Source organism: Scophthalmus maximus, chromosome 3 (assembly GCF_022379125.1).
Source record: "Scophthalmus maximus strain ysfricsl-2021 chromosome 3, ASM2237912v1, whole genome shotgun sequence".
Taxonomy (NCBI): domain Eukaryota; kingdom Metazoa; phylum Chordata; class Actinopteri; order Pleuronectiformes; family Scophthalmidae; genus Scophthalmus; species Scophthalmus maximus.
In genome coordinates this window covers 6799640-6827500 of record NC_061517.1, presented here as the reverse complement: position 1 = coordinate 6827500, position 27861 = coordinate 6799640, and the positions used below count along the sequence as shown (strand labels likewise).

The 27861-nt window shown below is 45.9% G+C and overlaps 1 protein-coding gene and 1 long non-coding RNA gene across 4 annotated transcripts in view; one reads left to right on the top strand and one right to left on the bottom strand.

Annotated features, from left to right (window-relative positions):
• LOC118317358 (neural cell adhesion molecule L1.1-like) overlaps positions 1 to 27829 on the top strand; it is a 35119-nt gene extending 7290 nt beyond the window's left edge. The window contains exons 2-29 of one of the 3 annotated variants that reach the window (XM_035645986.2): positions 7117 to 7499; positions 9239 to 9253; positions 9472 to 9574; positions 10356 to 10525; positions 12168 to 12290; positions 12839 to 13009; positions 13263 to 13377; positions 14215 to 14399; positions 14705 to 14836; positions 15846 to 15989; positions 16128 to 16239; positions 17116 to 17276; positions 17637 to 17796; positions 18023 to 18150; positions 18243 to 18344; positions 18566 to 18766; positions 19132 to 19202; positions 19552 to 19777; positions 19927 to 20033; positions 20516 to 20783; positions 21231 to 21353; positions 21547 to 21723; positions 21827 to 21940; positions 22159 to 22308; positions 22516 to 22647; positions 22749 to 22821; positions 23497 to 23508; positions 24424 to 27829. In XM_035645986.2, the coding sequence (XP_035501879.2) occupies positions 7355 to 7499; positions 9239 to 9253; positions 9472 to 9574; positions 10356 to 10525; positions 12168 to 12290; positions 12839 to 13009; positions 13263 to 13377; positions 14215 to 14399; positions 14705 to 14836; positions 15846 to 15989; positions 16128 to 16239; positions 17116 to 17276; positions 17637 to 17796; positions 18023 to 18150; positions 18243 to 18344; positions 18566 to 18766; positions 19132 to 19202; positions 19552 to 19777; positions 19927 to 20033; positions 20516 to 20783; positions 21231 to 21353; positions 21547 to 21723; positions 21827 to 21940; positions 22159 to 22308; positions 22516 to 22647; positions 22749 to 22821; positions 23497 to 23508; positions 24424 to 24682 (3879 nt within the window). In that variant the 5' untranslated portion in view covers positions 7117 to 7354 and the 3' untranslated portion in view covers positions 24683 to 27829. The remainder of the gene's footprint in view (positions 1 to 7116; positions 7500 to 9238; positions 9254 to 9471; positions 9575 to 10355; positions 10526 to 12167; positions 12291 to 12838; positions 13010 to 13262; positions 13378 to 14214; positions 14400 to 14704; positions 14837 to 15845; positions 15990 to 16127; positions 16240 to 17115; positions 17277 to 17636; positions 17797 to 18022; positions 18151 to 18242; positions 18345 to 18565; positions 18767 to 19131; positions 19203 to 19551; positions 19778 to 19926; positions 20034 to 20515; positions 20784 to 21230; positions 21354 to 21546; positions 21724 to 21826; positions 21941 to 22158; positions 22309 to 22515; positions 22648 to 22748; positions 22822 to 23496; positions 23509 to 24423) is intronic. The other 2 variants (XM_047331072.1, XM_047331071.1) reach the window with 2 other exon arrangements.
• LOC124849887 lies at positions 19863 to 24576 on the bottom strand. The gene is made up of 3 exons (XR_007030484.1): positions 24401 to 24576; positions 20485 to 20572; positions 19863 to 20021 (listed from the first exon to the last, which is right to left on the bottom strand). It is a non-coding gene; the product is annotated as an uncharacterized LOC124849887 (long non-coding RNA).
• Positions 27830 to 27861: the final 32 nt, after the last annotated feature.

Here is a 27861-nt window from a genome sequence, read left to right as displayed (position 1 = left end):
GCCTCAGGCCCCACAAAGTTTTACAGCCGTGGTTTGCAGAGAAGCAACAACGGCGCCCAGCCGAGTCGGAAAATGCCCATTTGAAGCTGCTGCGATCAACATTTTTCCTATCAGTGACTGATCAAATGAATACATTTGTGTTCAATAGTTCCCCTTTAATAATGAGCCCACCAAGAAAAAGCTTAGTTCCCCTCAGCTCTTTGTGTGTTTTAGCATCTTTCAGCTCATTGTTTTGAGTTAATGCAGGTTCGATGCCTTCGATGTTTCTCTGCTGCTGAACATGGCGTCTGGTCGGCGTCTGTGTGTGTGTGTGTGTGTGTGTGTGATTTGTTCTAGTTGTTTCTCGGAGAGGAAGCAGCAACAATCTTGCTCACTGATCTTGCTGGTTAAGCAGCATCTTAATGGCGTCGGCTAACTGCACCCGACTCGCACAGCACACATGATACACCATCATGTCACGTATTGATTGACAGTGCAGCACGGCAAGCTCCACTGGCTGGGACTCTGTATCCATTTACTGAGGCTTCACAGCATCGCGCTTACATTATCGCTATTGGAGTTGACATGATTTCAGGTTTTAATCCAGAGTGTTTTAATATTCTTAGATTGCATTGGTCAATTACAGCGGACTCAGAGGATTATTTCATTTTCGTCCCTGTACAACCTGACCTGTTTCATGCTGATGAATTTAATATTAATTTCCCTTTAATTCGCTGATAGTTCAGTCACTGTATGTGACCGTGCTGCCTCCCGTCTCCGCTCTCTCCTCTGTGTGTTTGTTTTGTGGGATGGCAGTGATAGATGTGCAGCCGCGGGTCTGGTATATACCGCCCAGAGTGCTCTGTTTCACTGTGGCCTTTCACAGCTGGTGCCACTCGCCCCCCCCTCGGCTGAATCTAATAGACCCCAGTCGAGCCAGGAAGCCACCTAGTGCGGGAGCTGCTGTTTATCCAGCAACATACCGTCACTAATGACTGATTTATGCACTCCTGTGCAGCCGCTTCGTTTATCAAATCACACGAAAAAAACGCAGGAAACTGACTTTGTGTCCAATGACGTGTGTGTGTGTGTGTGTGTGTGTGTGTGGTTGGAGGAGGGTAGGGGGTAATCCAGAGGTGGCTAAACAATGTCACGCCAATAAGGGCTGATTTGAATATGAATGGCTTTGCGATGCGCTCTGGGACCAGCGGGTAATAGTCTCCCCCATCCCATCTGAAAGGAAAACAACACAACGCCGTCCCATAGTCTGACAGACAAACATACATATCTATAGATGCTCGAGCTCTGAAATTCCCTTGATGAAACAGTCAATCCACAAAACATAATCAGCTACTTTTGATACTTGATTAAGAGTTGAACGCATCAGGGATGGTGCCATCGTAAGAGCTCAAACGATGACACATGAAATCTGACATTTCCGTTTGTTTAATGTGGCAATGTGAGGAAAGTCTCAACGCTCCACACACAAGTGAGGTTTTTGTATGTTCATTGAAAGCTTGAGTCACATTTAAGCTTGAATCAAATGCACTTTGTTGCTTTAGCATTTAATGCCCAAATTATTCATAATTAATATTAATATTAAATAATACAATTTCGACCAGCTGATGGACAAAGTTGGTGCAGTTCATCCTGAAGGGACATGGGTAAATGTGCAGCGACTCAATTACTGGGGGTTGGATGCTCTTCTCTCTCCACAGCCCCTCTTTTATGTTTGAAGCTGATAAGACAGGGCAGTTTTCATGCCTAGAGCAGTTTCACAGGCAGTTCGAGGGAGAAGCCGCACAGACAAACACAACGGCAGAAGTAGTTAACGATGGACGAAAAGGCACATGCAGCGAGAAAACAAAGAAAGGAGAGGAGGAAGGAGAGGAGGAGGAAGAAGAAGAAGAAGAAGTCGACGGCAGGAGGTTGGAGGCCCGTCGGTGGATGTGCTTTGTTCCAGGGTCAGAAACCTCGTGTTTATTGAGTTATTCATCTCCCCTCATCCACAGGGACTCCCAGGCTAGTTAGCCGCGGACACAAAGGCAGCTTAACACAGACGCGCGTGTGCGTGCGTGTGCGTGTGTGTGTGTGTGCGCGTGTGTGTGAGGTCATTTACTGAAAATGATGGAGCTGATGTTGACATCAGAGGGGTAACTCATTTAACACAGTCATGAAGCTAAAATGAACTTGTGTGTCAGTTACCAGAGAAGATACAAGACTGGATGTGGGGAGCAGAATATGATGAAATCACACATCCAGGCAGTTTGGTGTCCACTAACCTGGAGGAGGCGGGGTTTAAGACCTATACTGCAGCCAGCCATCAGGGGGCGATCCAGATGATTCGGCTTCACTTTTCCATCCATCTTTATTTACAGTCCATGCAGCGAAGACAATACAGCACGATGCCGAGGTGTGGCGGGCCGCTGGCCTCACCTTCCCACCTCCCTCACCTGCCTTCCTGTTTCACCAAAAACAAAAATTTTCACTGTCACCATAATATAAAGGCCTGTTTTCCAAAAGGGCTGTCAATATTTTTGATGCCGAGAAGATTAAAAAGGGGCATTTAAAACCTGAAGATAATAACCCTGATGATGTGGATCTCCACAGTTCAGGACTTTGACACCAGAGACTCAGGTTCATGAGTCCAGCATGTGGTCAGCTCAAGGGAACTAAAGCACTCTGGTAAAGGCTGAGGAAAAGATTGTGGTTAAAATCCATATGTCTCATGTTTCAGGTCACTAGTGACTTTTTCTCACATTTAACCGAGACCATGATCGTAACATTAGCCATGTTCTCTGAGTGAAACGGAAACATGATGTTTTAAATTCTGAGGAAAACAAATGAAATATGTTGTCACTGAACATTTAGCAGATGTCTTCATTTAAAAAAAATGATGATGATGTTAATTATTACTATAGTTGATTTCTGGTATATAAATGTAATAATGGGAGACAGGTTTTCACACACTCACGTCGTCTCCCCTCTCAGACAGAGACACATTTAACTCAGTGGTGCTTTATTAAAATGACAGTCCCATTACATATTTATGAGGCCTGATGTGAAGGACATCAGCTCAGTGATCTACACACACACGCACACACACAACCACGCACAGACTCATTCACTCACACAAACACACACACACACACACACACACACACACACACACACACACACACACACACACACATTTAGATTAAATCACCTATAGGTTGCTGACCCCACCTCTTTACTTGAGGCTGTAGCATGGCCAGCGTTCGTGTGTGTGTGTGTGTGTGTGTGTTTGTGATATGAGGTATGTAATAAATAATGGATTTAGGTGAATTTAGGTTACGCGGCCAAGTGGGAGGGACAAACTGGGAAGAGTTCTTTCTCTCCTCCTCTGTGTGTTCTCTTTGTGTGTGTGTGTGTGTGTGTGTGTGTGTGTGTGTGTGTGTATGTGTGTGTGTGTGTGTGTGTGTATTTGGTGCATCTATGTGTGCATTTACGGGGGAGTTCCCTATTCTGTCTCCCCTTCCTCCTTCTTTGCTTTTGCTTAATCTCTCCATCCACACTTCCCGGTTCTTTACTGCAAATCGGAATCTATCAATGAATTAATTTCTCGCTCTGTCGCACACCATCCGTCCACCTGCACCCCCCCTAACTCTGTGACCACCACCCCCCATGCCCTCCTGCCTCCGCCCTCCCTGTAGACGTCCCACCTGCACCAGACCCGGCCTCCCCTCCTCCCACACCTCCCCTCAGGCCTCCCAGTGGACCGGCTGCTCCACCTGCCTCTGCTCTCTAAAGCCCCTCAGGTTCTGTGGGACGCTCAGGACCCTGGAGGAAGGGTGGGGGGGGGGGGCAAAGAGGAAATTAGTACTGTATGTTCAATGTTAACTGGTACAGAACAGAAATATGTCTGCCCACAGGGTCTGAACTGGCTCCATGAGGCTGTCATTGAGATTTACAGCGCTCACTTTGTTTCACTGACCTTTAACAAATTGTTCAGGACAGTGACACCAGACGGAGCGCTGTGTTTGTGGTCGTGGAGAAGCCTGTCCCTCAAACAAGAAAAACCCAAACATACTCATGGTTGACAGACAGCCCTTTGCTTTCCCTAAAATTTATGAGAACATCAATATATGACACATCACAACGTCTCAAAGATCCCAGCTGTGAAACCTGGTTAAATACAATGGCTGTTCATATGCTCTGTCTATGATTGATGCAGAAAGGACCCTTCACGAATCACACATTTCAAAGTGTGTTTTTTCATTGTCAATGTGCAACATTTGTCAACAATTATAATTTCTCACATTAAAACATAATTTATTATGCTATGTTAACGACAGCTTTCACTTGTGAGCGTCCACTCGAAGGAGTTAGAGTTGCTGAGAAATACATTAATAAAGACTTATATCTGCTTACTTCTCCACTATAATGGGTTATAAACCATTTATATGTTATTATAATGGTGAATAGGGAGTGTAAAATAAAGTGCTTCATATATATATATATATATATATATATATATATATACATACAGTATTTGAAAGTCAGACTCAGGCGTAGAGGGTAGCAGCACTTATAGGATTTGAAAACTCCGCGTGCACATCACTCATCTCTACATCCTTAATGGACTTTCCAGCTCTCTAATGTCTCTCTGTCTGATTCAATTCAAGTGGCTGAATGACAAAGGGACGATGAAAAAGTCAACAACACCGTGCGGCGAATGTCATCGTGCACCGTGAACTGCAGCCGAGAGGAGGTCAAGGATCTTTAAGCTGCAACCTCAATGTAGACACACTGACACACTCCTGAAAAGGAGACGATCCGCCATTGTGCATCTGTAGATTAAGACTTAACTCATTAATGAGCAGCCCCCCACCCCCCACCTCCTCCTTAACTCGGCAACGCAGTAGGAGGCACATGAATATTTAAATTAAAGGAAGTCCACATGAATAATCTTTTTTCGTTTTCAACAGCAGCAAACCAGAGTGTGTGTGCTGTCGCCACGCACGAGGCAGACATTATCACTAAGAACTGGTGCATGCTGGGACATTTACATCATCACCAATCATTCATTTTTTTCTGCACGTCTGTTACACTTTCTGTATGTTCTCACTACATGAGGGAGCCCCCGCTGCTGGTCGTTATCTTTCCCCCCATTAACAGCCAACACACACACATGCACACACACACACACACACACACACACACCCACACATTCATGGGTCATTTATTTTGTAAATAAGCCTGGCAGGTAACAGCAGCCCTAAGGGCCCTGGGGCAGGTGTGTGTTCATATGTCTGTGCGTGTGTATTTAAGTGACCATGACGCAGGACAGATTGTGTGTGTGTGTGTGTGTGTGTGTGTGTGTGTGTGTGCACGCGTGTATGTGTGTGTGTGTGTGTGAGTGAGTCAAGAGTCAAAACAGAACACGAGATGGGTGTGGATCTGACAACAATAGGATCTGAAATGGGGGTCATGTATGTTTCCTGTCCCTGTGTGTGTGTGTGTGTGTGTGTGTGTGTGTGTGTGTGTGTGTGTGTGTGTGTGTGTGTGTGTGTGTGTGTGTGTGCGTGTGTGCGTGTGTGTGTGTGTGTGTGTGTGAGAAATAGAGAGAGAGAGAGAGCGTTGAGGACAGGTTGCGTAATTATTAGATATAGGAGGGGGTCTACATTTGCCAGCTGTCACTCGTGTGTGTGTGTGTGTGTGTGTGTGTGTGTGTGTGTGTGCCCTTGTGTTCTGTTTCCATTTCAAGGATGTCTGTGTTTCAGTGTCAGCGCAGCCCGACCAGTTTGATGATGTCACAGCAGAACGAAAACTTTGAATCTCTCATTGTCAGACAAATCCGAGTTGGTCACGGCCTGAATGGAGTCTCACTCAGGGCAACCACGTGATAAGACAAAGAAATATGAATAAACTCAGTATGAAATCTATTTCTTTACATTTTCAGGAAAACGTCAACTGTGCTGGTGTAAAACTAGCACCGGGTGTATCCTTCCTTGTTTTGGAAAGAGCCCATAGCTATGAGGGACCTGAACTCCAGAAGTCCTGCACTTTGTACATCCTTCATCCAAATTCCTTTGACTTGTGCAAGTGGACTAGAAGAGCCTCCAGCCCCAGGAAATATCCAGCCAGAGGAATTCAGGCAGAAGTCACATTTGCTGGCTGCATTCAAAATGAAGCGGGCCAAAAAGATTAGTAGCATATGAAAAAAATCATTTTTCTCAAACATACCGTGTTTGGAAAACTCCAATAACAAGAGGAGAGGGAACGACGTCGTGGCTCTGACGAGACCGGATCTCGCGGCTTATTTCAACTTCGCAGGGATCTCCTTGCGTTTGTTTCATCCCTGTTTTGTTTCATAAAAGTTTGCCCATAAAAGGAGGCCGCTGCTCAAAGTTCAAAGGATTTGAAGTGCCACAGCCGGTTACGGAGTCACTGTGAGTGTAAGAAAACACTGTGCAGAGAAGATTGTGAGAGGGATTTTAACCAGCTTTAAGATCAACCCACGGTGGAGCGGGTGATCCCTCACAATCCAAAAAACCAAAAAAAATGACCAAACTTGGCGTTGTGAGGTTTTGGCCTGCGTGGCCAGGCGGCAATATGAGGGAACAAAAGGGAGAAAGTCTGCTCCATCTGTGTCTGCTTTAACAACCCCCCCCACCCACCACCGCCGACACTCCTGCTGCCGTCACGGGTCAGTGCTCAGTCACCGGGCAGGGACAAAGGAGAAGATGTTTAGATGAATGGGAATGAAGCTGGTGTGGCAGAGACACGCGCGCACACAAAATCTGTCTTTGTAATGTCATTAGCGGAGAAGATGTTTCCTGCAGCTTTGATCTGATCTTGCCTTTATCAGATGACCTGATCCCTTCGTCTTTGACACACACACACACACACACACACACACACACACATACAGGCATCCAATTAATTGTGACTTTTTTTTATTTGTAGGTCAACTTCCCTTTGGAATATATTAATATTTGTGTTATTTTGAGATGATTTATGTTTGCTGAAATTAATGATTTCTTTGCTTTCTTTTCACCCCCCCTCCCTTCCTTCCCCCCATCCCTTCCCTTTGTTCTCGGGTTCAACGCCCCCCCCCCCCCCTTCTTCTTCTCACTCTCCCCTCCACTGCAGGAGCAGAGACTGTGTACCCTCATCCAGAGCCTCACTTTTGGCTGTGAAAGCAACACACACCTGCCAACTTGACACACACCGTCGTCGCTCTGCTCGTGTGCGCTCTCGGGAGGGTCTGGGAGGTCCCCGGTGTGTGTCCGGCCGCGTGCATAAGTCGAGAGAGGGGGCGTGTGTGTGTTGTTTTATGTGTTGATGAGTGTGTGGGTGTCCCGCATCACTTTTGATGGGACATTGAGAGATGTGTGTGTCACAGCGTCGCTGGATGGGCTATAGGGGGCCGTGTCCCCCCGCCCTGCCCCTGATCCTCCTCCTCCTCCTCCCTCTGTCCTTCCTCTCCTCCACGCCTCCATTTGCTCAGGGAGCGATCCACATCCCCAAAGACTGTGAGTACCCCTCCGCCGCGAACGTCTCAGCGGAAGTATAAAGTTACAAAATGGGAGGAAGTGGTTTTTTTCCCCATTCTGTGTTCACATCTCAAATCTTTCCGTGAGCCATTTCCTCGATACATCACTTTAATATATTAACAAATTCATGTGACTCTCCTGGATAATTTGACTAATAGGTTCATGTTATGGTCACCACTTTGAATTACTTCAGCCTCACTTTTGAGAAACCGTCTGTCCCTCAGTTTGGGCCCGAGTCCGTTCAGAGGTGAGAGCAGGGACTCTACAAAAACTAGATTTTTTTTTGTTGCACAACACAGAACCATGACTGCTCAAATTTGGATTCAAATCAACTTAAGTGGCAGCTTTCTCAGTAGTGCTGTCATCTGCTGCTGCACAAGAGAGAGGGGAAATGATCTGATCTTAGTATCACAGCTCCTCCTCTGATAAGGAGGAGTGTCAGAATTGTGAAACTGTCTCTGATAAAACAAATAGGACTTTTCCTTCCAATTGTTATAACTGTTTCTGTGCCCGTCAAGCTTTCACTCAATACACATTTATGAAATATAAGGTTTTTGATTTCACAGATGATTCACACAAAAACAGGAGGCCTATCATTTGTTGATAGAATCATCAGAAAAATGTTGCAAGAAGATTGACTGTAACAGATATATAGATATCATAACCTGCTGACAGAACCTGTTAGCATGCTATCCGGTCAGCAATTGTATGTGCACGTGCATCAAGTGTGTGCAGTACGTTTAATACTCCCGATTTCAGGGTTAGTAAAATATGGTCAATCGACTCGACAGCCAACTTTTTAATTTCTTTAACAAAATATATATTAAGAAATGTGTTGTAAATTAGATGATCACGGTTTAGAGGGGGGGTTAAGTAGATGGTCGATTTCTAACTTTTCAACTATCAAAGTAGTAAATTGTTGCTCCCACAAATATTCCCAGTGTTTAGAACTTTCTAATTAGTTTTCAGTCAATCACTGCATTTTCATGCCGTGCTGAGATGATAGATAACGTCTTCTGTCATTTTCTTGCCTTGTTCATTTATCCGCGAGTATCTGTGTTTGCTCTGGTCTTTGTTTGACATAACAAACTAAACAGGTAAACACATTCACATAAGCACAAAGATGAACACACACTTATCCACACAATCAGGTTAGACTGACCTCTGTCGCTGGAGGTTAAGTTCAAAGGTCAGCTGGCTCAGCAATGGTGGTCCCGGAGGAGGGGAAGAGGGAATGAGGAGGAGGAGTCGGGTCCATCTCTCGACCTTCAGCCGACGACCTTCTCCTCTGGGCGTGGCAGAGAGAGGAGGACATGGAGGAGAGGAGGAGAGGAAGAGAAGATGTAAATGAGAGAGAGAGAGAGAGAAAAAGAGATGGATGAAGAAGGACAGTGAAGGAGAAAGACAAATGAAAGGAGGGAAGGTTAGAGAAGGAGACACAAGGGGGGGGGGGGGGGGTGGAGAGAGAAAAAAAAGATGAAAGTTGATCCGGGACGCCAGCGAGTTTGAGTCCAAAAACAGAGAGGAGGAAAAATACTTTAGAAGAGTCATTCTAATGTCAACGGTATTTCTGATCAAGTAGTATGAATAATTCACCTGCGTCCAGCGTCTTAAATCAACAGCAGCATCTTCGGCTCGTACCTGTTTTGTTTCAACTAACCCTTGTCTGAGTTTGTCCTCTCTGCTCTCCCCTTGACTGCCTTCTTGTGGACAAACAGATAAAGTGCATAACAGTAAGTGGCTCTCCTCGTTGTGTGAACAACAGTGAAGTGTGTGTGTGTGTGTGTGTGTGTGTGTGTGTGTGTGTGTGTGTGTGTGTGTGTGTGTGTGTGTGTGTTCCATGTTTGTATTGTCCACTGGACTGTGTATTCGCTTGCCTGTACTCATCGATAATTATAATCAGTTGTACGTCCCCGAGTATTTCATTACTGCCCGTGTGTCTGTTTTTAAGTATCGCAGCCCCCAGTGATGACGGAGATGCCGACATCGTACACAGCCTTCTCTCGAGAGGACATATATCTGCCCTGTGAGGCCACGGGTATCCCAGCACCCACGTACGTACAGTACGGCCGTGACTCCTGTGTGTCATTTACCAAGCGTGTGTGTATGTGTGTGTGTGTGTGTGTGTGTGTACACAAATATAATTGACAAACAAGACATATGTTTGTGTCTAGCTGTTTGCCCACTTCCTCCCTCTGGCCTTTCTGTTGGCATGGCAACAAATGCTCTTATAATAAAATCACAGCAATAACAAAATCATGTCACTTCCTTTCCATTTCTCTGGGTTCTTTTCTTTTCCTCCATCTCCTCCCCTCCGTTCTCTCCGACCTCCGTCCTCTCTCTATCTGCGTCTCTTTCTCAAATTCAAACTTCACTATTACTATTAAAGAAGATGGGGCTGGCGACGTTCTATGGTTTTGTGACTGTCCACAAACAGTCCTAGTCTTAATCACTACTCTCTGACTTCTCTACTCTGTCTGTGGCTCTGTACCACGTTCAGTGGTTCATACTGAAGATGTAAATCTCACAAATGTATAGTTTTGTCTACTGAACTGTTTTTGAAACTTTATGTATTCAGTCGGAACCAGTGGAGCTAAGAGGCACAGACAGGGCAAATAAATCAAGAAGTGCTGAGACACTAACCCGTGGTTGGTTATGATTGTTTTTTGTCAATGTGGAAAAAATATATAGAATATCACCAGACTTATCCAGTGTCAAATGTCAGCAGGTATCCGGACATATTTCTTTGTCGTGTAATTTTAGGAATGTAGGCTTTCACACTTGCTGTCAATTTGTCTTCGAAATGCTGTTGATGTGGTCTCCTCTTGCCTGCAGTTTCCGGTGGGTGAAAGATGGCGAGGTGTTTGGGTCGGAGTATAAAGAGTCGGGGACGTTGCGAGCCGAAGGGGATGAGCTCCTCGACTCGTACGAAGGCTTATACCGTTGCTACGCTTCCAACACCCTGGGGACCGCCATGACGCAAACCGTGCAAGTCATCGTCGAGCGTAAGTCACACAAATTAACAATATGTACAATATAAATATGTATAAACAAAAATGAGTACTGTATAACACGTGCTGACTCACAGGTTGAATGAAATGTTATGAAGGATGTACAGTAAGACACACTCACACACACACACACACACACACACACATACACACTCTTTTCCTTTCTCCTACACGCACAGAAACGATTCACTGACTCAGTGAGGGTTGACTGGGGCCACCTGTTCTGCTCTCTCATCTCATGTTACCGTGGCAACCATTTCCCGGAGACAGAGCGGTGACGTCACTAGGTCGGGAGGGTGCACGGGGGTTGCCAAGCATGAGGCGGTGCTGGGAAGTCAGCATTTCACCTGACTGTGCTCGGCCTGCGATAGAAGCAAACACTGGTTAGAGAAGAGAACCGATAGGAAAAGACAGTAACCAAGCACCAGCTGCATGAAGCCATTTCCAAGGAGGAGAAACCTACTTTTGAAAAATCCTATATTTGATACCATCTCTTGCGATATCCGTCCTGCTAACACAAACCGGTCACAGAAAAGATCAATTGATGAAAATGTCTGAGATTCCTCTAGATAGAGGAAGACTGAAATTATGCAGGCAGGATAATAATAAATACCCATTCGCTCCGTATCTAATAAAATAAAATGAAATTAATTAATCTAGAATCTTTTTATTTTCTGATACTGTTTCTAAATGGAAAAAACAAACAAAGATTATTTGTCATAAAGTATCTGATCCAAGAATGTAGGACATTGATGATATAGATGTCTTTAAATGTGTGACTCTGATAGTTGTCGCTGCTTGTTTTTGACGGTCTGTTTGCAAAACTGTTGTTAAGTAACAGACTTCTCCATCTGTCCTATTGTCATGAGTCATATCTCTGGAACGCCTTGAGGGGAAATTCTTCAAATTTTGCACAAACATCCACCTGGACCCAAGGATGAACTGGTTACAAGGTCAAAGGTCCATGGTTATGGCACTAGATTTAATAAATGCATACGCTACTTATGAAAACATACACTTAACACCTTTTATTAAATTCCTTCAAAATCGGAAGATGTTTTAAAGCAGAAGCGTCGTAGTAGGGATGTAGCTTTAGATTCATCAGGTGGACTTGTCTCCTGGACTTGTAAAAAGGAAACTGTATCCTAGTTTGCCAAGTCCCAAAAAAACAAAAGTCAGTTAATGCAGAGTTAAGGCCGCGTGATCACATAACGATGCAGAATAAACTGTGCGTCTCTCATTTCACCGCCCTGGTGATCGGGAACAATCCCAGCATTGTTTGTGAAATGTACTCTCTCCTCCTCCTCCTGCTGCCATTAGTAGTCCTGCCATTTCCTCTGATCGATAATACTACAGCCACTGTGAAGCAATAAATGCTGTATCCAGTTTAAAAAAACCAGCCTCTGTGCTGGATGTGAGCCGCCTCTGCTGAAACAGGACTTTAAAGGAGCACCGACTGCTTTCAGGCTTGCTGCAGCATCGTGCTGCATCATCTGCAGCTTCCTGGTAAAAGAGATGATGGCGACTGCACTGCTGCGCCTGAAGAGCAGAGGTGCAATCCCGTTTCTTGTTTCTGTACAAAATCGACGGGTTGCGGTGAGATTCAGCTCAGTGTGTTTGTTTCTCTGTGTCTCAGCTCAACCGGTTCTCCTAAAGCAACAGAAAATACACAAGCGGGCATTCGAGGGGGAAAGCGTCGTCCTGTCCTGCAACCCTCCGGAGAGCTCCACTCCTCCACACATCCACTGGATGGACAAGAGTGAGTCTGTCGTTCGTCCTGGCTTCCGGTCTCCTCTGTCCAGTTTCATTAGCGGCCACTCGGCGTGACAGACAGACCATTTCTTGTTTTTTCTGGTTCTTGTCCAGTCTGCGCGTCGGCCTCCGCAGCTTCGCAGCGTTTGTTTTCCTCCGTCCTCTGCGGCTGAGAACCTGTTGCAGGGGTTGGCATCACCACTCATTTCCACTCAAACTAATGAATGCGGCACCATCAGCTGATGTTTTTGGACTCTTCATATTTAATCTATTTTCTTTCTTCTTTTTTTGGCCTCCCCCTCTCATGATGATAAAATGCCTTTCAAGTTGTCAGTCTGGTCTGACTTGAAAATCAATACTGCAGTGCTCTAAAGAGAGTTCCCCTCGACTTGAGGCTGCTTGAATATTGAGGGAAACAAAGCTTTCGTGCTGCTGGCACTAACAGGGTCTTTGCACATTAAATGAAAGAGGAATGAATAAATCACTTGCTTGTTTGTTCACATTCCCCCTACTGCCTTCGCGGCGCCTCAACTTCCCTGGCTCTGTGTGCCTCAGAGATGGTGCACATCAAGCAGAACGACAGAGTGATGGTGGGCCTCGACGGGAGCCTGTACTTCGCTAATCTTCTAAAGAGCGACAGCAGGGACGACTACGTCTGCAACGCCCAGTATTCGGCGGCCAGGACCATTCTCCCCGAGACCTCCGTGAGACTCACCGTCATGCCCAGTGAGTGAACAGACACACACTCACACAAGGAAACGCCGCAGACCTATGACGAAGTGGAAGTGGATCTTTTAAGAACGAATACAGAGAAATGATAATGCAGCTTAAGCCAAGAGTCCTGCCATAAATCAGACCCTTGCGTTTGATCCATTTAGAGGAAATCCTCCAGTTTGGTGGTGCTGTAGAATTGTCTGAGTAACACATTTCCAATGAAGGTGCTTCAGTTTACTGTATATGTTCTCTCTCCTCTATCTAGGTAACGATGTTGGCCATGGTAGGAAACCCCACCTCTTTCGACCCACCGGCTCCCACACCACAGTGAACGCCCTCAGAGGTCAAAGCGTCACCCTGGAATGCATCCCCAAGGGCCTGTAAGGATCTTGCTGTGTGTGTGTGTGTGTGTGTGTGTGTGTGTGTGTGTGTTGGTGTGTGTGACTCACAAGCGAGCACCTTATTGTGCTGCGACGATGCCCAATCCGACGCAGGACTTCATCTTCACTTTTTGTGGACGTCATCTTAGCTTTAAATAGGCCAGGGGCCGCAGCGGAAAAAGTCCCCCGTTTCTGACAAATGAGCAATAAATACACAACCAGTCTACACGTAAAATGGGGAGTCGCAGAAACAATGTATGATGTGAGCAATAATCCCTACTGAAGCCCTCGACCGGTAACATAAACCACGTGTTTGAACAGAAATGACCTGTTTTCGATGGCGGCGAGTAGAACATCGATCCTACAAAGTGAAATGGGAAGTCGGGAGCATGTTACGCCCCCAAAACACACCCCATGATTCATTAAGAGAAGGGAACAAATCTTTTGAACAACCTTGGAGCCTTGGAAACAGCACTTTGATTTTGTCGTTGTAATAATCGCTGAAGGTCCTGGTTCTTGACGGACGCTGACGCTTTTTATTAAATCGTTTTCTCTCCTCTGTTTCACCGCCGGTTTCCATTCGCTCTAATTATCCGCTCATCCCCTGAGAGTTCCGTCTCCATGGCGACAAATGGGGCTGTCATCATAACTTTTCATTAACGATGAAACAGGGCATTACTCGTACGCCGCTAACGACATGATCTGTGTCCATTTAGCTCTGATTTCCTCCATATCGCTCCCGACCGATCCATCTCTCTTCCGCTGTCCTTCCCTCTGTGGTCACTCCCTCTGTTGTTCTTTTCGCTTCTCACCTCATCACCTGCTGTGCGTCTGCAGACCCACTCCCAAGGTGGAATGGAAGAAGAAGGACGGCCGCCTGGACGAAACCGGCGGCGTGCTGGAGAGCGCGGCCCGCTGGCTCAGCTTCGACAGCATCGCCCAGACCGATGACGGAGAGTATGAGTGTCGGGCCTTCAACATCCACGGCTCCACCGCACACTCGTTCACGCTCACTGTGGAAGGTAGGTACTGCAGCATCATGTGTGAGCAGAGGTTAATGTTTCAAGCACAGCATAACATCGGTGACTCTATATTATTTACTCAACTACATTTATTTGACAGTTAGATGCATCTTTGAAAACAATCCTTTTTTTTTTTAAGTACTTAACTGTACTTTATTCTCCTACATGTATTCCTGATGAACAAACTTTCTCATGTGCTAAAGTGTATTTATACACCCTACTGACATACAATAGCTTGAAGTATATTAAATACCGCTCCTCGGTGTCAGCAGTACGTCACAGATCCCTTTTTGTTTCCTCGGTAGCGGCTCCATATTGGGTGAAGGAGCCTCAGAGCCTGTTGTATTCTCCTGGGGAGACTGTGCGACTGGACTGTCAGGCCGAAGCCATCCCGACGCCCGTCATCACCTGGAGCATCAACGGTCAGCCGGTCACAGGTACGGACTGATTTTTTTTTTGAATGTTCTCTGCGTCTTCAATTTTTTTTTTGCGGGTTATTTTTTCGCTACAAAATGTGTTGAAGAACCAAAGAATGTAATTAAAGTTGAGGGTTTGCTGAACTTGATCACATCCAGGGGAGTTATTGCTTGCTTTAACTTGTTGCGCCGCGCCCCCTCAGGCTCCGATTGCCTCATTTAGTCCACATTGTAAATCTCCAGTCATCAGCACTTTTTTACAGTGAACTTTTCCTTCCGTTCACTGCATCATCTGAATCATTACATTACACATCATGACCACAGATTTAAAATGAGGAGAGAGAGAGAGATCGCTTCCTGGCTCCAGGAAGTCCACAGTCTGTCCACTACAAGGGCCCAGAGGGAGGGAGGGACGGAGGGAGGGAGGGAGGGAGGACAGTGACAGAGAGAAAGAAAGATAAGATAGACAGAAGTGAACAAGACATGGTAGAAAGATAGGTAAGTAAGGATTAAAGAAATCAAAGGAGGGGGGAAGATAAGTAAGAGAAAAGAAGATGGGGAAAAAGCAAAAATGCCAAAAATTAGAAGAAAGAAAGAAAGTGGAAGTGAAAAGAATGAGAGAGTAGAATAAGTAAGAGAGAGAAAACGGAAGTTAAGGAGGAATGAGTCTGACCAAAATCATTTCACTTAACATGGAGACGACACAAGAATTTAACCTGCAATAAAGACAGTGATGAGTCGGGTATGACAGTCAGAACGGCCGTCAGCTGTTAAAATGAGAAAAGAAACAGTGTGTGTGTGTGTGTGTGTGTTGGGGGGGGGGGGGTCAGAGCCTGTAACAGCTGCCTCTCCACTTGTTGGGCTGCAGCTTCTTGTTTAAACATTTCTTTGTGCTCGGCTGCCGAGAAGTTTCTGTTTGACAAACTCTCGACATCGTCACTTTTCAACCTCTTCACCTCCTCCGTCCAACCCCCTCTTCTTTCTCACCGTCCTCCGCCTGCCTCCCCCCACCACCTCCTCCCCGGGGTAGACGTGGACGATGATCCTCGCCGGAGTGTGTCGGGCGGCGTGTTGAAACTGAGGGACGTTGAGTTTGCGGACACCGCCGTGTACCAGTGCGAGGCCTCCAACCGTCACGGCTCCATTCTCCTCAACACCTACCTCTACGTCATCGGTGTGCTCAAACACACACACACACACACACACACACACACACACACACACACACACACACACACACACACACAGGTCAACACGTGGCCTGAATAGAACAGCTGATGTGAACCGTTGTTCTGTCCCCTGCGTCCCTCAGAGCTTCCTCCTCAGATCCTGTCGTCTGACCGAGTGGTGTACAGAGTCACCGAGGGAGGAGACATCATGCTGCACTGCGAAGCCTTTGGTTCTCCACGACCACACGTCGCATGGTGAGAGACAGACACAGACACACACGCACACGCACGCACACACACACACACACACACACACACACACACACACACACACACACACACACACACACACACACACACACACACACACACACAGGGTTGTAGATGACAGAAGTGATAAATGACAATTCATAGCAAGTGAAATTCTAGCATATTTATAAGATAAAATAATCTTTTACTAGTCCCACAATATGGATATTTTTTAAAGATATACGTCTTCAATAGGAGCCAATGGGGCGTCTTGGAGCTGAGTCACAGACAAAAGAGGAAAGTCACATATTTGTCGAAATTCTTTGACCAATAAGTCATGTTGCCTCAGATCTTTACTCTAAATGCAGCAGCGCCCTCTAGTGGTCGCATGAACAAATGTTTTGAGATTCGTCAACGTTCTGTCCGCTGTGCCCGGATATGAAAAGACAAATCAGGGCTGTTTGTAAAAAATGATGTGGTTTCTTAAAAAGCTAAAACCACTGGTGAAACTCATGACGTCAATATTTATATAATCCTATTTCTAAAACTATGATTTTACTTGTTTGGAGTAAACAGAGGAGCAGTTGTACAGTGTGCAAAGTGTGATTTTTACAGGCCTCATATACATTATGCTCACATTGAGCACGTTATATGTTGAAGCTGATGTCGGTCCGCTTTCCTCATTTATTGATCTCCCTCTGTCTATTATCGATTCGCTAATGAGCCACAAAACACCCTGCCCATTGATCGAGACGTTGGGATTGACTGTTGCTGCTGTGGGTTTCATTTCTGTGCGTCTAATGTGACGTCAAGACCACAGAGGGACAAAGCCGCGGCCACGCCTCTGATGAGTGTGTGTGTGTGTGTGTGTGTGTCCTGCAGGGAGGGTGAAGACATGGTTCCTCTGTTGTCGGACCCTCGTGTCTCCCTGCTGACCAACGGGACCCTCGAGCTGTCCGGCGTCAGTCACGATGACAGTGGAACATACACTTGCTCCGTCCAACACACCAATATCTCCATCACTGCACATCTGGAAGTGTTCAGTGAGTCTAGTACAACTTTTAATCCCCAGACCCAATCTTCATCTTTCAAATTAATTCTTTTTTCTTTTTTTTTTTTCAAAGAAAGAAACCCTCGGAACTTTATCATATCAATGTGGAAATGCTGCTGAAAATACGTTTGTGATAAAGTAGTGGACGCCATCCCACTCCACTGAAAGTCAAACTACTTGTTGAGAGTGATCTTGTGAAATGTGAAAGTGGCGTTAAAATTTCAGAAAAGCAGTGACCTCTTCAACTGTGGGGTTCATGAGAGCCTTAGAATCTTCAAACAAAGTGCATGAATCCTTTTTGAAAATCGAACAAACTAAAACTACTGTCCTCGGTCTTCCTGTTGCCCATCAGATCGAACAGAGATTTTGACGAGCCCCCAAGACGTCCGTGTTCTCAGTGGGAGCAGCGCTCTGCTCGACTGTCGCTTCTACAAAGACCCTCGGCTGCTCGACTACCAAATCGTCTGGAGGAAAGACGGACAAAAACTGCAGGAGTCGTCACCAGATGACAAGTAAACACACACACACACACTCTGAGGTGTTTCAGTTCACAGAACAGAACCGCAGACTGTATATTATACTGGACACACACAGTGACACTATTAAATTAACACATAACAGGTTTGTTCATTAAACCCGTGTGTGTGTGTGTGTGTGTGTGTGTGTGTGTGTGTGTGTGTGTGTGTGTGTGTGTGTGTGCGTGTGTGCGTGTGTGTGTGTGTGTGTGTGTGCGTGCAGGTACACTTTCTTTGAGAATGGAAGCTTGAAAGTGTCAGGCGTCCAATCAGACGACACCGCGCCTTACACCTGTGAGGTCATCACCGATATGGACAACGTGCAAGCCAGCGGCTCCATAACCGTAGTGGGTGCGTCACACGTGTGCATGTTCGACAGTGTGTGCAGCAGGTGTGGACGCTCTAACGCTTCAACACTAACCGAGTTCTGTTGGACCCCCCAGCACGACCGGACCCTCCCAGAGATCTGTCTCTGTCCGACGTCGAGGACCACAGCCTCACACTCAGCTGGATCCCTGGACATTCACACAACAGCCCCGTCGTTGGTGTGTAACACACACACACACACACACTCACGCACGTCTTCCAAATATCAGTTCTGATTTAGCCACTGTTTGAAAAACAAAACATGTGAACAAAAAATGAAAATTAAAGATGATGAAGGTGATGATCCCTCTTAATCTGCAACTCCTGATCAAACAAGTTCATTGGTCACATTCATCAGGAATTGTGGCTTTTCGTCACGTCTATGTTCTTCTCCTCTCAGAGTTCATCGTGGAGGTCCGCGAGGAGCAGCACACAGAGGAAGGGAAGTGGCAGCTGTGGAGGAGAGTACCGGGGGACTTCAACCACCTGCAGCTGACCCTCCACCCCTACTGCACCTACCGCTTCCGGGTCATTGCCGTCAACGAGATCGGCCACAGCAACCCCAGCAAGCCCTCAGACCACCACAGCACGCCACCTGCTGGTGAGTGACACACCGGACGTTCATTCAACTTCAATCAATTAAAAACACTAATTTAAAAACGTTTTGGGGGGGTTTTCTTCGTCAAGGGTAAAATGAGAAGATGGGTGTTTTTACTTCTGAGCTTTTGTTCAAATTGAACTTCAAAATTGAAAAAAGGATGCAACTTTTTACCTTTGGAGAGAGCCAGGCTAACAGTTCCCAACCGTCTCCAGTCTTAATGCTAAGCTAAGCTCACACATTGAGGGGACAGATATGAGAGTGGTATCAATCTCTCTTCTCATCTGACTCTCAGAAAAGAAAGTAAACAAGCATATTTGTCAAACTATCTCTGTTCTCTATCTCTGCCCTCGTCTTTCCTACTCCAGTTCCTGACAGTAACCCCACTGGAGTCCGCAGTGACTCGACAGACCCAAAGACTCTGATCATTACATGGGATGTGAGTAGCTCAGTCCGTGTGTATTTGTGTGTCTGCGTACTTTGGTCTGTGCACATGCATGAGGGCTGGAGCAGCGACATACATTCACTCATTCCTTTCATAAACAAAAAAACACAAAAAAATCCAGCAGCATAGAAAGAATATTGCAGCCTATTTTCAATGCAAATCAATGTTAAGTTTTACTTGGACCCGATTATATCCATATATTTAGACTTCAGTATTTGTATGTTGTTGTATTATTACTTTCAGGTAGGTAAAGTATCCAAATACACGTATCACCTCTGCGTACATGCACGCCACGTTGAATCCCAATCCACTTTATCCTTTATCATCCTGCGTCACCTCACAGGAGATGGACAAGCACTTGCACAACGGCCAGGACTTCCAGTACAAGGTGTCGTGGCGGGAGGCCGGGGGGAAGAGTGTGCACTGGAACCACAGCTTCATAAAGTCTCCGCCGTTCCACGTAAACGACACGGGAACGTACACTCCGTTTGAGATCAAAGTCCGGGCCGTCAACTCGCTCGGAGTAGGACCGGACCCGGAGCCTGAGATCGGCCACTCCGGAGAGGAGAGTACGTCACCTGAACACTTTTACTGGGCAAACTTGTGTCTGGTGTGTTTTCGTTCAATGCCGGGCGCAGCTTTATTTCAAACAGGGATGCTGTTGTGTTGAGTACTTTCTATTCTTACTGTAAAACTTGATGCCTGGTCTTCCTCTCAGAGCCCGACGACGCTCCCACCGGAGTTGAAACCACTGTGATGAACAGCACCGTCAGAGTCAAGTGGAACGAGGCGCAGAGCATCCGAGGTCGGCTGCTGGGATACAAGGTACCGGTTACTGCGTCTCACCGGCTCAAGACACAAATAATCATTCAGTATTCAGAATTTGAGACATTTGATGACGTCACCTTGGACTTTAACAAATTGTGATTTCTTGTGATTTCTCCTGAGAGGAGGTAAATATTTAGTTTTAGCTGTAATTAAGTAAAGCATGCTTGCAGTTGTGGCTGTAACTGTTTATTATCATTCTCAATGTCATCTATAGTTAATTTATCTCCATGTCATTTTTCAAATAATAAGTCAAAAAATTGTGAAAAAATGCCTCAGTGTCACAAGCTCCGGAAGCATCTGTAAGTGTCTTTAAATATTTTACAACTTCAGATTCAGTTTACATTTCAACTGTATTTTGAAAACTAGCAGAGCAAAGGACCAATCGTGCTAAAATTCCAGACAACAATCTTCCTGCTGGAACCACTGGTTGAACTGCAGATTAACTCACTTTTCAATTTCCTCCCCGCCCTCACCGTCAGATCTATGTCAGGAGGTTGGGTCCCCAGGAGGGACGGGGCCGGAGGTCCCTCGGAAAACTGCACCACGGGGACGACAGAGAGGCAAGGTTGACCCGAGGGACGGAAGGAGACAGAGAGAGCCGGGTGGTGGAGGTACGAGGCACGAGGACCTCGGAGGAAGTGACGGGGCTGCGGCTGTTTTCTCGCTATGAAGTGTCCGTCACTGCCTTCAACAGCAAAGGGGAGGGCCCGCACTCGCAGCCTCACCGCTTCAGCACGCCGGAGGGAGGTGAGTTACGATGAAGGGCTGCGGCTTGGTTCACATGTGCAAAGAGACAGTAAAGATTGGCAGAAGGAAGGAGGCTGAGGGTTTATAATGGAGCGTTTGACAGAAGCCAATGTGGAGAAGCAGACTGTGCAGCAGCTCATATTTCACGTAGCCGAGCAAACTTTCGGACCTGCCAAAAATCCAACCATCTATCCGACAGTCTGTCCGATTTAGTTGAACTGCTGAGGCAGGACAGGACATCGTGTGTCCCCCTCAAAGTGAAAGTTAAGCAACAACTCTTGTGGGCAGAAATTCGGCTCAATTCTAAAACGAGTCGGTGGATGATTTTCATTCAGGTTCAAACTCGAGTGTCTCAAATGTTCTCACTGAAGATTCTTCATCTGCAGATATTTAATGTGTGTGTGTGTGTGTGTGTGTGTGTGTGTGTGTGTGTGTGTGTGTGTGTAGCTCCTGGTCCTCCCGAATCATTGACCTTTGAGAGCCCAACAGAGAAATCAATGATTCTCTTCTGGACCCCTCCAGTTGAAACCAATGGCATACTGCTGGGATACATGGTGCAGTACCAACAGGGTAAGGTCTGACACTTCATGAGGGACTGTAGAAAAATAAATGTTGCGGGGACGGGGGGCTGAAATTGTTATTTGATCAAATATCAAGATGCTCACAATATTATTCCTGTGAGAACTCCACCTGCCTCGCAAGGTCGGCAGCGGAGGTTGTTGTGACGTTTTGCCAACCGGTTCTGTTTGTGCTTCGCCTGCAGAAGTGGAGAGTAGAGACAGTCCACTGCAGATGGAGATCATCAGTGATCCCAGCATGACTCGCATTGTGTTGGAGCATCTGGACCCCAGCAGCCATTACATCTTCAAAGTGATAGCGCGCACCGCCACCGGGGACGGACCTCCCATCACACGGAGGTTCGCCACCCTGCTCGATGGAGGTGAAACCACAGTCATGTGTTAAAATTCTGTCAAGTGCTTTTGATTTCCTTTTTTTCCCCTTTCACTCATTCCCGCTCCGTCTGTCCCTCTTTCCTCTTTCAGTTCCTCCATCGAACATCTCCATAGTAACGGGAAACACGTCGCTCAACCTGACCTGGGTGCCCGGAGAGCGAGACAGGAATCACGGCTTCCACATCCGCTACCGAAGGAAGAGTGGTGGGTTTTCATCTTGTCACATGATGACTGGGACAGAAATGGTTTCAAAATGGAACACTTAGTCTTATATGAGGAGAAAAAAATCTCAATATCCACCTGGGGTAGAAACATGAGAAGAAGAAAAAAGAATGACTTTGGTGGAGAGAGACGATAATTATTATTGTTGTTTATTAATCTATGATGTGTGTGTGTGTGTGTGTGTGTGTGTGTGTGTACAGCCGGAGTTGAGTGGGAGGAGTCGGAGGAGGTAAATTCCACGCAGGGTTTATATTCGCTCACAGGCCTCCAACCAGGAACTCAGTACCAGCTCGAGGTCATGCATGGAAACTTCACTCAGTGGAAAGACGTGACATGGACCAACGGACCAGGTACGACCTTCAAAACTTGCGCGACAAGATTTGCTGCATCTTGCATGACCGTTCTCCTTAAGAGAACACGATGTTCTGCAGAACTTGACTGAGAAGGGCCCCTATTTTGTCGTTTTCTTGAGTTTACATTGACACGGGGAGTTAAATCGAAATTGATTATTGTTGATTATTTCCTGGTGTCGCTGACGGCCTCCCGCTGTCTCGCAGTGCCCTCGGAGATGCCCGGGGGATTCGCCACCCAAGGCTGGTTGATAGGACTCATCAGCGCCATCGTGCTGATACTGCTGATACTGTTCATCCTCTGCCTTATCAAACGCAGCAGGGGCGGCAAGTATGCAGGTAACAACACACACTGTGCACAGCTAAACACGCACACAAAGTCACATACACTCTTCTGTGTGTAGTGAAGGGTTTGATGTTGAGATTTTTCCTTCCTACAGTGAAGGACAAGGAGGACAAGGAAGTGGACTCCGAAGCTCGGCCAATGAAAGATGAGACCTTTGGAGAGTACAGGTGGGTTTTTTCTCCAATTGCTGTTCACAATGACGATCAGAGACTGTACATGAAGATGGACGACGCTTCTCCACTTCCTCCCATTTCTACAAAAATGAAAGCCACAATATCCAGATACAGCCAGAGTCCGTGCAGTAGTGATCATGGCCCGACCAATCGTGTGTCAATCTCAGCTGTCAATCGTGTCCGGTTTTAATAGCATCAGATAACTACTTTAAACCAAACTTATCAGACACTTGAACATACAGTTCCATAAGTTTTTAGTTTGTAATTTTTGATGTACCTGTAAAGTACTTCATTGTTCAACAACAGCTACACGCTGAATTACTGCTCCTCCATGAGCCACAGCAGAACCACAGGCCACATCCACACTTCTACGTTTTAGTTTTGAAACACATCGCTGTTCCTACGTTTACGCCTGCCGTCCGCCCAGCCTCTGAAACAGCGATTCAGTCCAACAGCGGGTTCTCATTTTTTAAAAATGTAAATATTGTTATGAAATCTATTTAGATAACATTGGTCAATATGAGAATACTTTATTTTGGAAACGAACACTCGTTCGGAACACATTTTATGCTCTGTCGTTGCACTGATGTTTCCAGCTGCGTGTCTCATTCCCGGCTGTCCTTCCTTTGTGTCTCACGTTTCTTTCCTCATTCAATGCTCTGCCTGCAGATCGCTGGAGAGGTGAGGACGTTAACCAACTCTCTTCTTGAAGCTTTACGTGCCTGTGTTGTGCGTCTTTTGTGCCCGTGACTGTGTCGTACTGTGTGTTTCATGAAATTTAGCTATGATAAAATGTCAGTCACATCATACTCCAATACTTGTTGGAGTATTTTGTTTTGAGGTTTTGTTGTTGTCGTTGTTTTGCACATTCATGACAGCTACCCATGGGGTCACATCTGGCAGCACATGAAGGGATCCTGTGGTTATTAGACACAGCGAACATCGCTGCTGTTTTTCAAAATAAACCATTTTATTTTGAATCCTACTTCTTTTCAGTGATATCGCGCTACAGCCGCAGCTTGGACGATTTTATGATTTTTAAGAACTTTATGTAGAACAGCTGTTGTATGTTTTTTACTTTGGCTCCTGAAATGACCGTTCACTAGATTCACTAGAACGGCACTCCGCCAAGGTCCTACATTACTACAATTTAATCGAGTCGCACCAAATTGAAGACACTCATCGATAGCAGTCCTCCTAAATATGCCAGATTTTTCATCTTTAATGAAGATTCATGAATTATTCCCTGTGAAATTGGTGAAAGTGCATTTCAAATCTGAGCCACATTTTTGTTATCACCAGTTTTTCCAACTGAAATCCAGAAAAAACTGTGATTATGCTCCACAGTTTTCTTCAAGCGAAGTGTCTGGTCTTATTTGATGGGCAGGGTCAAGATTTAGTTTGCACCGTGTGACATCAATGACCCACGGGTTTCAAACAATTACCGAGAATTTCAAATGGTAACTTTTGCGCCATTATCACCGTAAACTGCTGCGTGGAAACATAAAGATGCAAAAGTAACTGAGGGAGGGGTCAGTTGTCAAACTCAAACTCTGTCCAGATAATCACTGACCGTTTCTGTCTGTTGTCTTCCAGCGACGGAGATGAGAAGCGCTCCGACAGCCAGCCGTCTCTGTGCGGGGAGAGTAAGCTGGGCAGCGACGACTCTCTGGCCGAATACGGAGACAGCGTGGACATCCAGTTCAACGAGGACGGCTCTTTCATTGGCCAGTACAGTGGCCGGGGGCCGGTTCCCCATGGCAACGAGAGCTCCGGTCCCGCCTCCCCTGTTACAGCCGTCCCGCCTCCCCCCATCGCTCCATCCATGTCGAGCATCCTGAACAGGCCCAGCTAGACGCACACACACACACAGAAACACACAGACACACACAGACACACACACACACACACACACACACTCTCTCTCACACACACACACACACACTCACTGTCTCTCTCTCCCTCTCACTCTCAAACACACACACACACACACACACACACACACACACACACACACAAAGGGACAGACCACTCCTGACTCCACTGCCTGTAGTGTCACAGTGTAAGAACACACACTCTCACACTCTCTCACACACACACACACACACACACACACACACACACACACACACACACACACACACACACACACACACACACACACACACACACACACACACACACACACAGAGTCTCAGTACATTCCACAGGTTTATGCAGTGAAGCCGTTTACAGGATGTCTTGCCTTTTCTACGACGTTTACACACACACACACACGCACACACACACACACACACACACACACACACACACACACACACACACATGCACACAAAATCAGATCAAGCTTTACTCTTCTAAACAACAGAAAGACAGAGGGAGGTGGAGAACAGGAGAGGAAGATGACGGGCCAGTGTGGTGAAGAGTGAGGCGAAGAAAAGGGAAAATAGAATAAGTTTTTTCATCTTTTCATCTGTGACCAAAATGTCAAAACACACGATTTCAACTTGTAGAAACATTTAAGTTTCGTTCTGTTTCGTTTACACATTTTAAATAATTTTTTATACAACCGTCACAATTTTTAGCTGTGTTTTCACCACTGTGTCTTTGTTGTTGCCATTTTCAAGCTATTTATTTGTGTTTGTATATGTTTGTGTGCGTGCGTCTTGGGGATGATTTTGCTGTTTTTTGATGCGTGCGCGGCTGTAAGGAACCTAAGATGCACGAGGCATCTCTGAATCATTTAGTTGATACTTCACATATATGAGTTTAAAGAGTGACTGTTACCTTGTGCGATTTGTTCAGACTCTCCATCCCTGCCCTTTGACCCACAGCGATGAGAGATCTGTTGCCTTAAGAGAGTCCAGTAGAGTCTCCTCTCCTCCTTCTCTCTTTCAATTCCCCATCACTCCTCACACACATTTTGCTTTTCCTCACCCTCCCATTTGCTCAGCCGCTAAAATGCAGGACAAGGATGTTGCGGTGGCCCAGAGAGCTCAGCGCACTGCGGCTGAAGAGAACACACACACACAAATGGATAAAACACAAAGAATTTTTAAAACAAAAAGTGGCAAACAGCTTTTACAAATCTTTGAAGAAAAAAACAAAACAGCTCACAGGTGTACGAGGTGCGATCAAAAATGTCAGACACCCTTATGGTTACGAAGGAACGTAGCGTGACACATAACAAGCTTGTGGGGTTTTTCTGTGACCACTGGGACATTTGTTAGTTCTATATGATAACAGACAATGACAAACACATTGTGTACATACTCATACACGGATACATACATTAAGTGGACGCCTATAGAAAACACTTGGAGGGGCCGGTCCTCTGTAGCAAAGGATGGAGGACGAGGAGGCGGACAGAACAAACGGAGGAGAAGGAGGAGCTGACAGAAATAGAGGATCTGACGTATCGTTCTCTGAATGTAAATAGAACCTTGAGATTGTCATTTTTTTAAGATTTCCATTGCTTCTTTTATAAGATGATCAAATTTTTGTTTTTTTGTTCAATATCTGTTGCTCTGTTTTAATTTTGTGCGGCAGCCATCCTGCGCTGTAGCGTTTGTATCATACAACCCCCGCCCACCATCGTCTCCTCTTAGGGTTTTCTTCTCTTGTCGCTTAGTAGCCCAGAGACATTTAGAGAAGACTAGAACCATAGCCAGAACAACCCTCCCTCCCTTCATCGAGTTTTCTTTATAGTTCTTAGAAATGCAGCAGAAGATGATCCTGCTCATTAAAAAAAGTCACTTCATAATGTTAATATTAATTCACCTCGCCGAGGTAAAGCCGCGTCAATGGACATGGGCGAGATGTCGCCTGCGGCCCGGGATGGACCGACTCAAGAAATCAATCAAAATATTTAAAGGGTTTTTTTGTTCGTTGCCCCGGAGCAACAGACGGGCTGCACCGCTGGTGTTGCTCATTGTGGCTCCGTCTTTATCCTTTTCTTGCATTGTTTTTTTTTGTTGTTTTTCTGCTTTGACCTCTCAGACTGAAGGAAGAGGACACATGAAAACAGTCTGTAAATCTATAAACGTAATAATCCACAGTCCAAACCTCTACTTGTTGCCTTGTTAACCGTCCCTGCTCCGACACTGATGCTGACTGTTTGTATCACCCACTTACTGTAAATAATGATGGACGACATGATACCTTCCCAAAAGAATGAAGCCAAATCACCCTGATCGCCCCCTGGTGGCTTGCTGCAGTATAGGTCATAAACCCCGCCTCCTTCCTGTTATCAGATGGGACCAAAAAAAAAAGTTAAAGTACATGTTTTGATACATTTTTTTCCAGAGATGGTTTTTGTCATTCTTGGTTAGTTGTTATCCCACTGATGTTCAAGTGGTCATGTGTTCTGACATCATGACTGACGGCTGAGATTGACACCCAATTGGCCGAGCGGGACCACGGTAATGACGCCGACTCCAAATGGCGTCACCGGCCAGAGGGCGGCAGAGTGGAAGGAAGTGGAAATGCGTCGTCCATCTTTAAATACCGTCGCTGTATGACCCTGTTTGTCTGCTTGTCTCTGTTGCAGCCTTCTTTTATACATACAAACAGATTGGGGGGGGGAAACACAAAATTAAAAAAAAAAAAAAAAAGATTATAAATAATAGCAACACTGCTAATGATAACAACAACAGTGCTATTATCAGTTACGACGACGCGGTCAGTATTGTCGTCAGGCGCGATGACTTTGTCAGTAAGTAACACAAGGAGATGAATCAGTATCACAGGGAGATTAATTATAGTGGGGGCGGGAGGGCGGCTGTGATATGTGTGTGTTTATTTGTGTAGGGGGGAAAAGAGACATGGGATCAACACACACATACAAACACAGAAAGGGGGAGGGGGTGATGGGTTGAACTGCAATATTGAGGTGTGCTGATGTTGTACCTGCTTGTTGCATTGTGCGATGTTCTGTATCCGACAAACTAACCCCAGACTGTCAACTAATAAATAAACATGGACTACGCATATCCTGATCAGACCTAAGCTGACGGTTCATTATGTGTGTGTGTG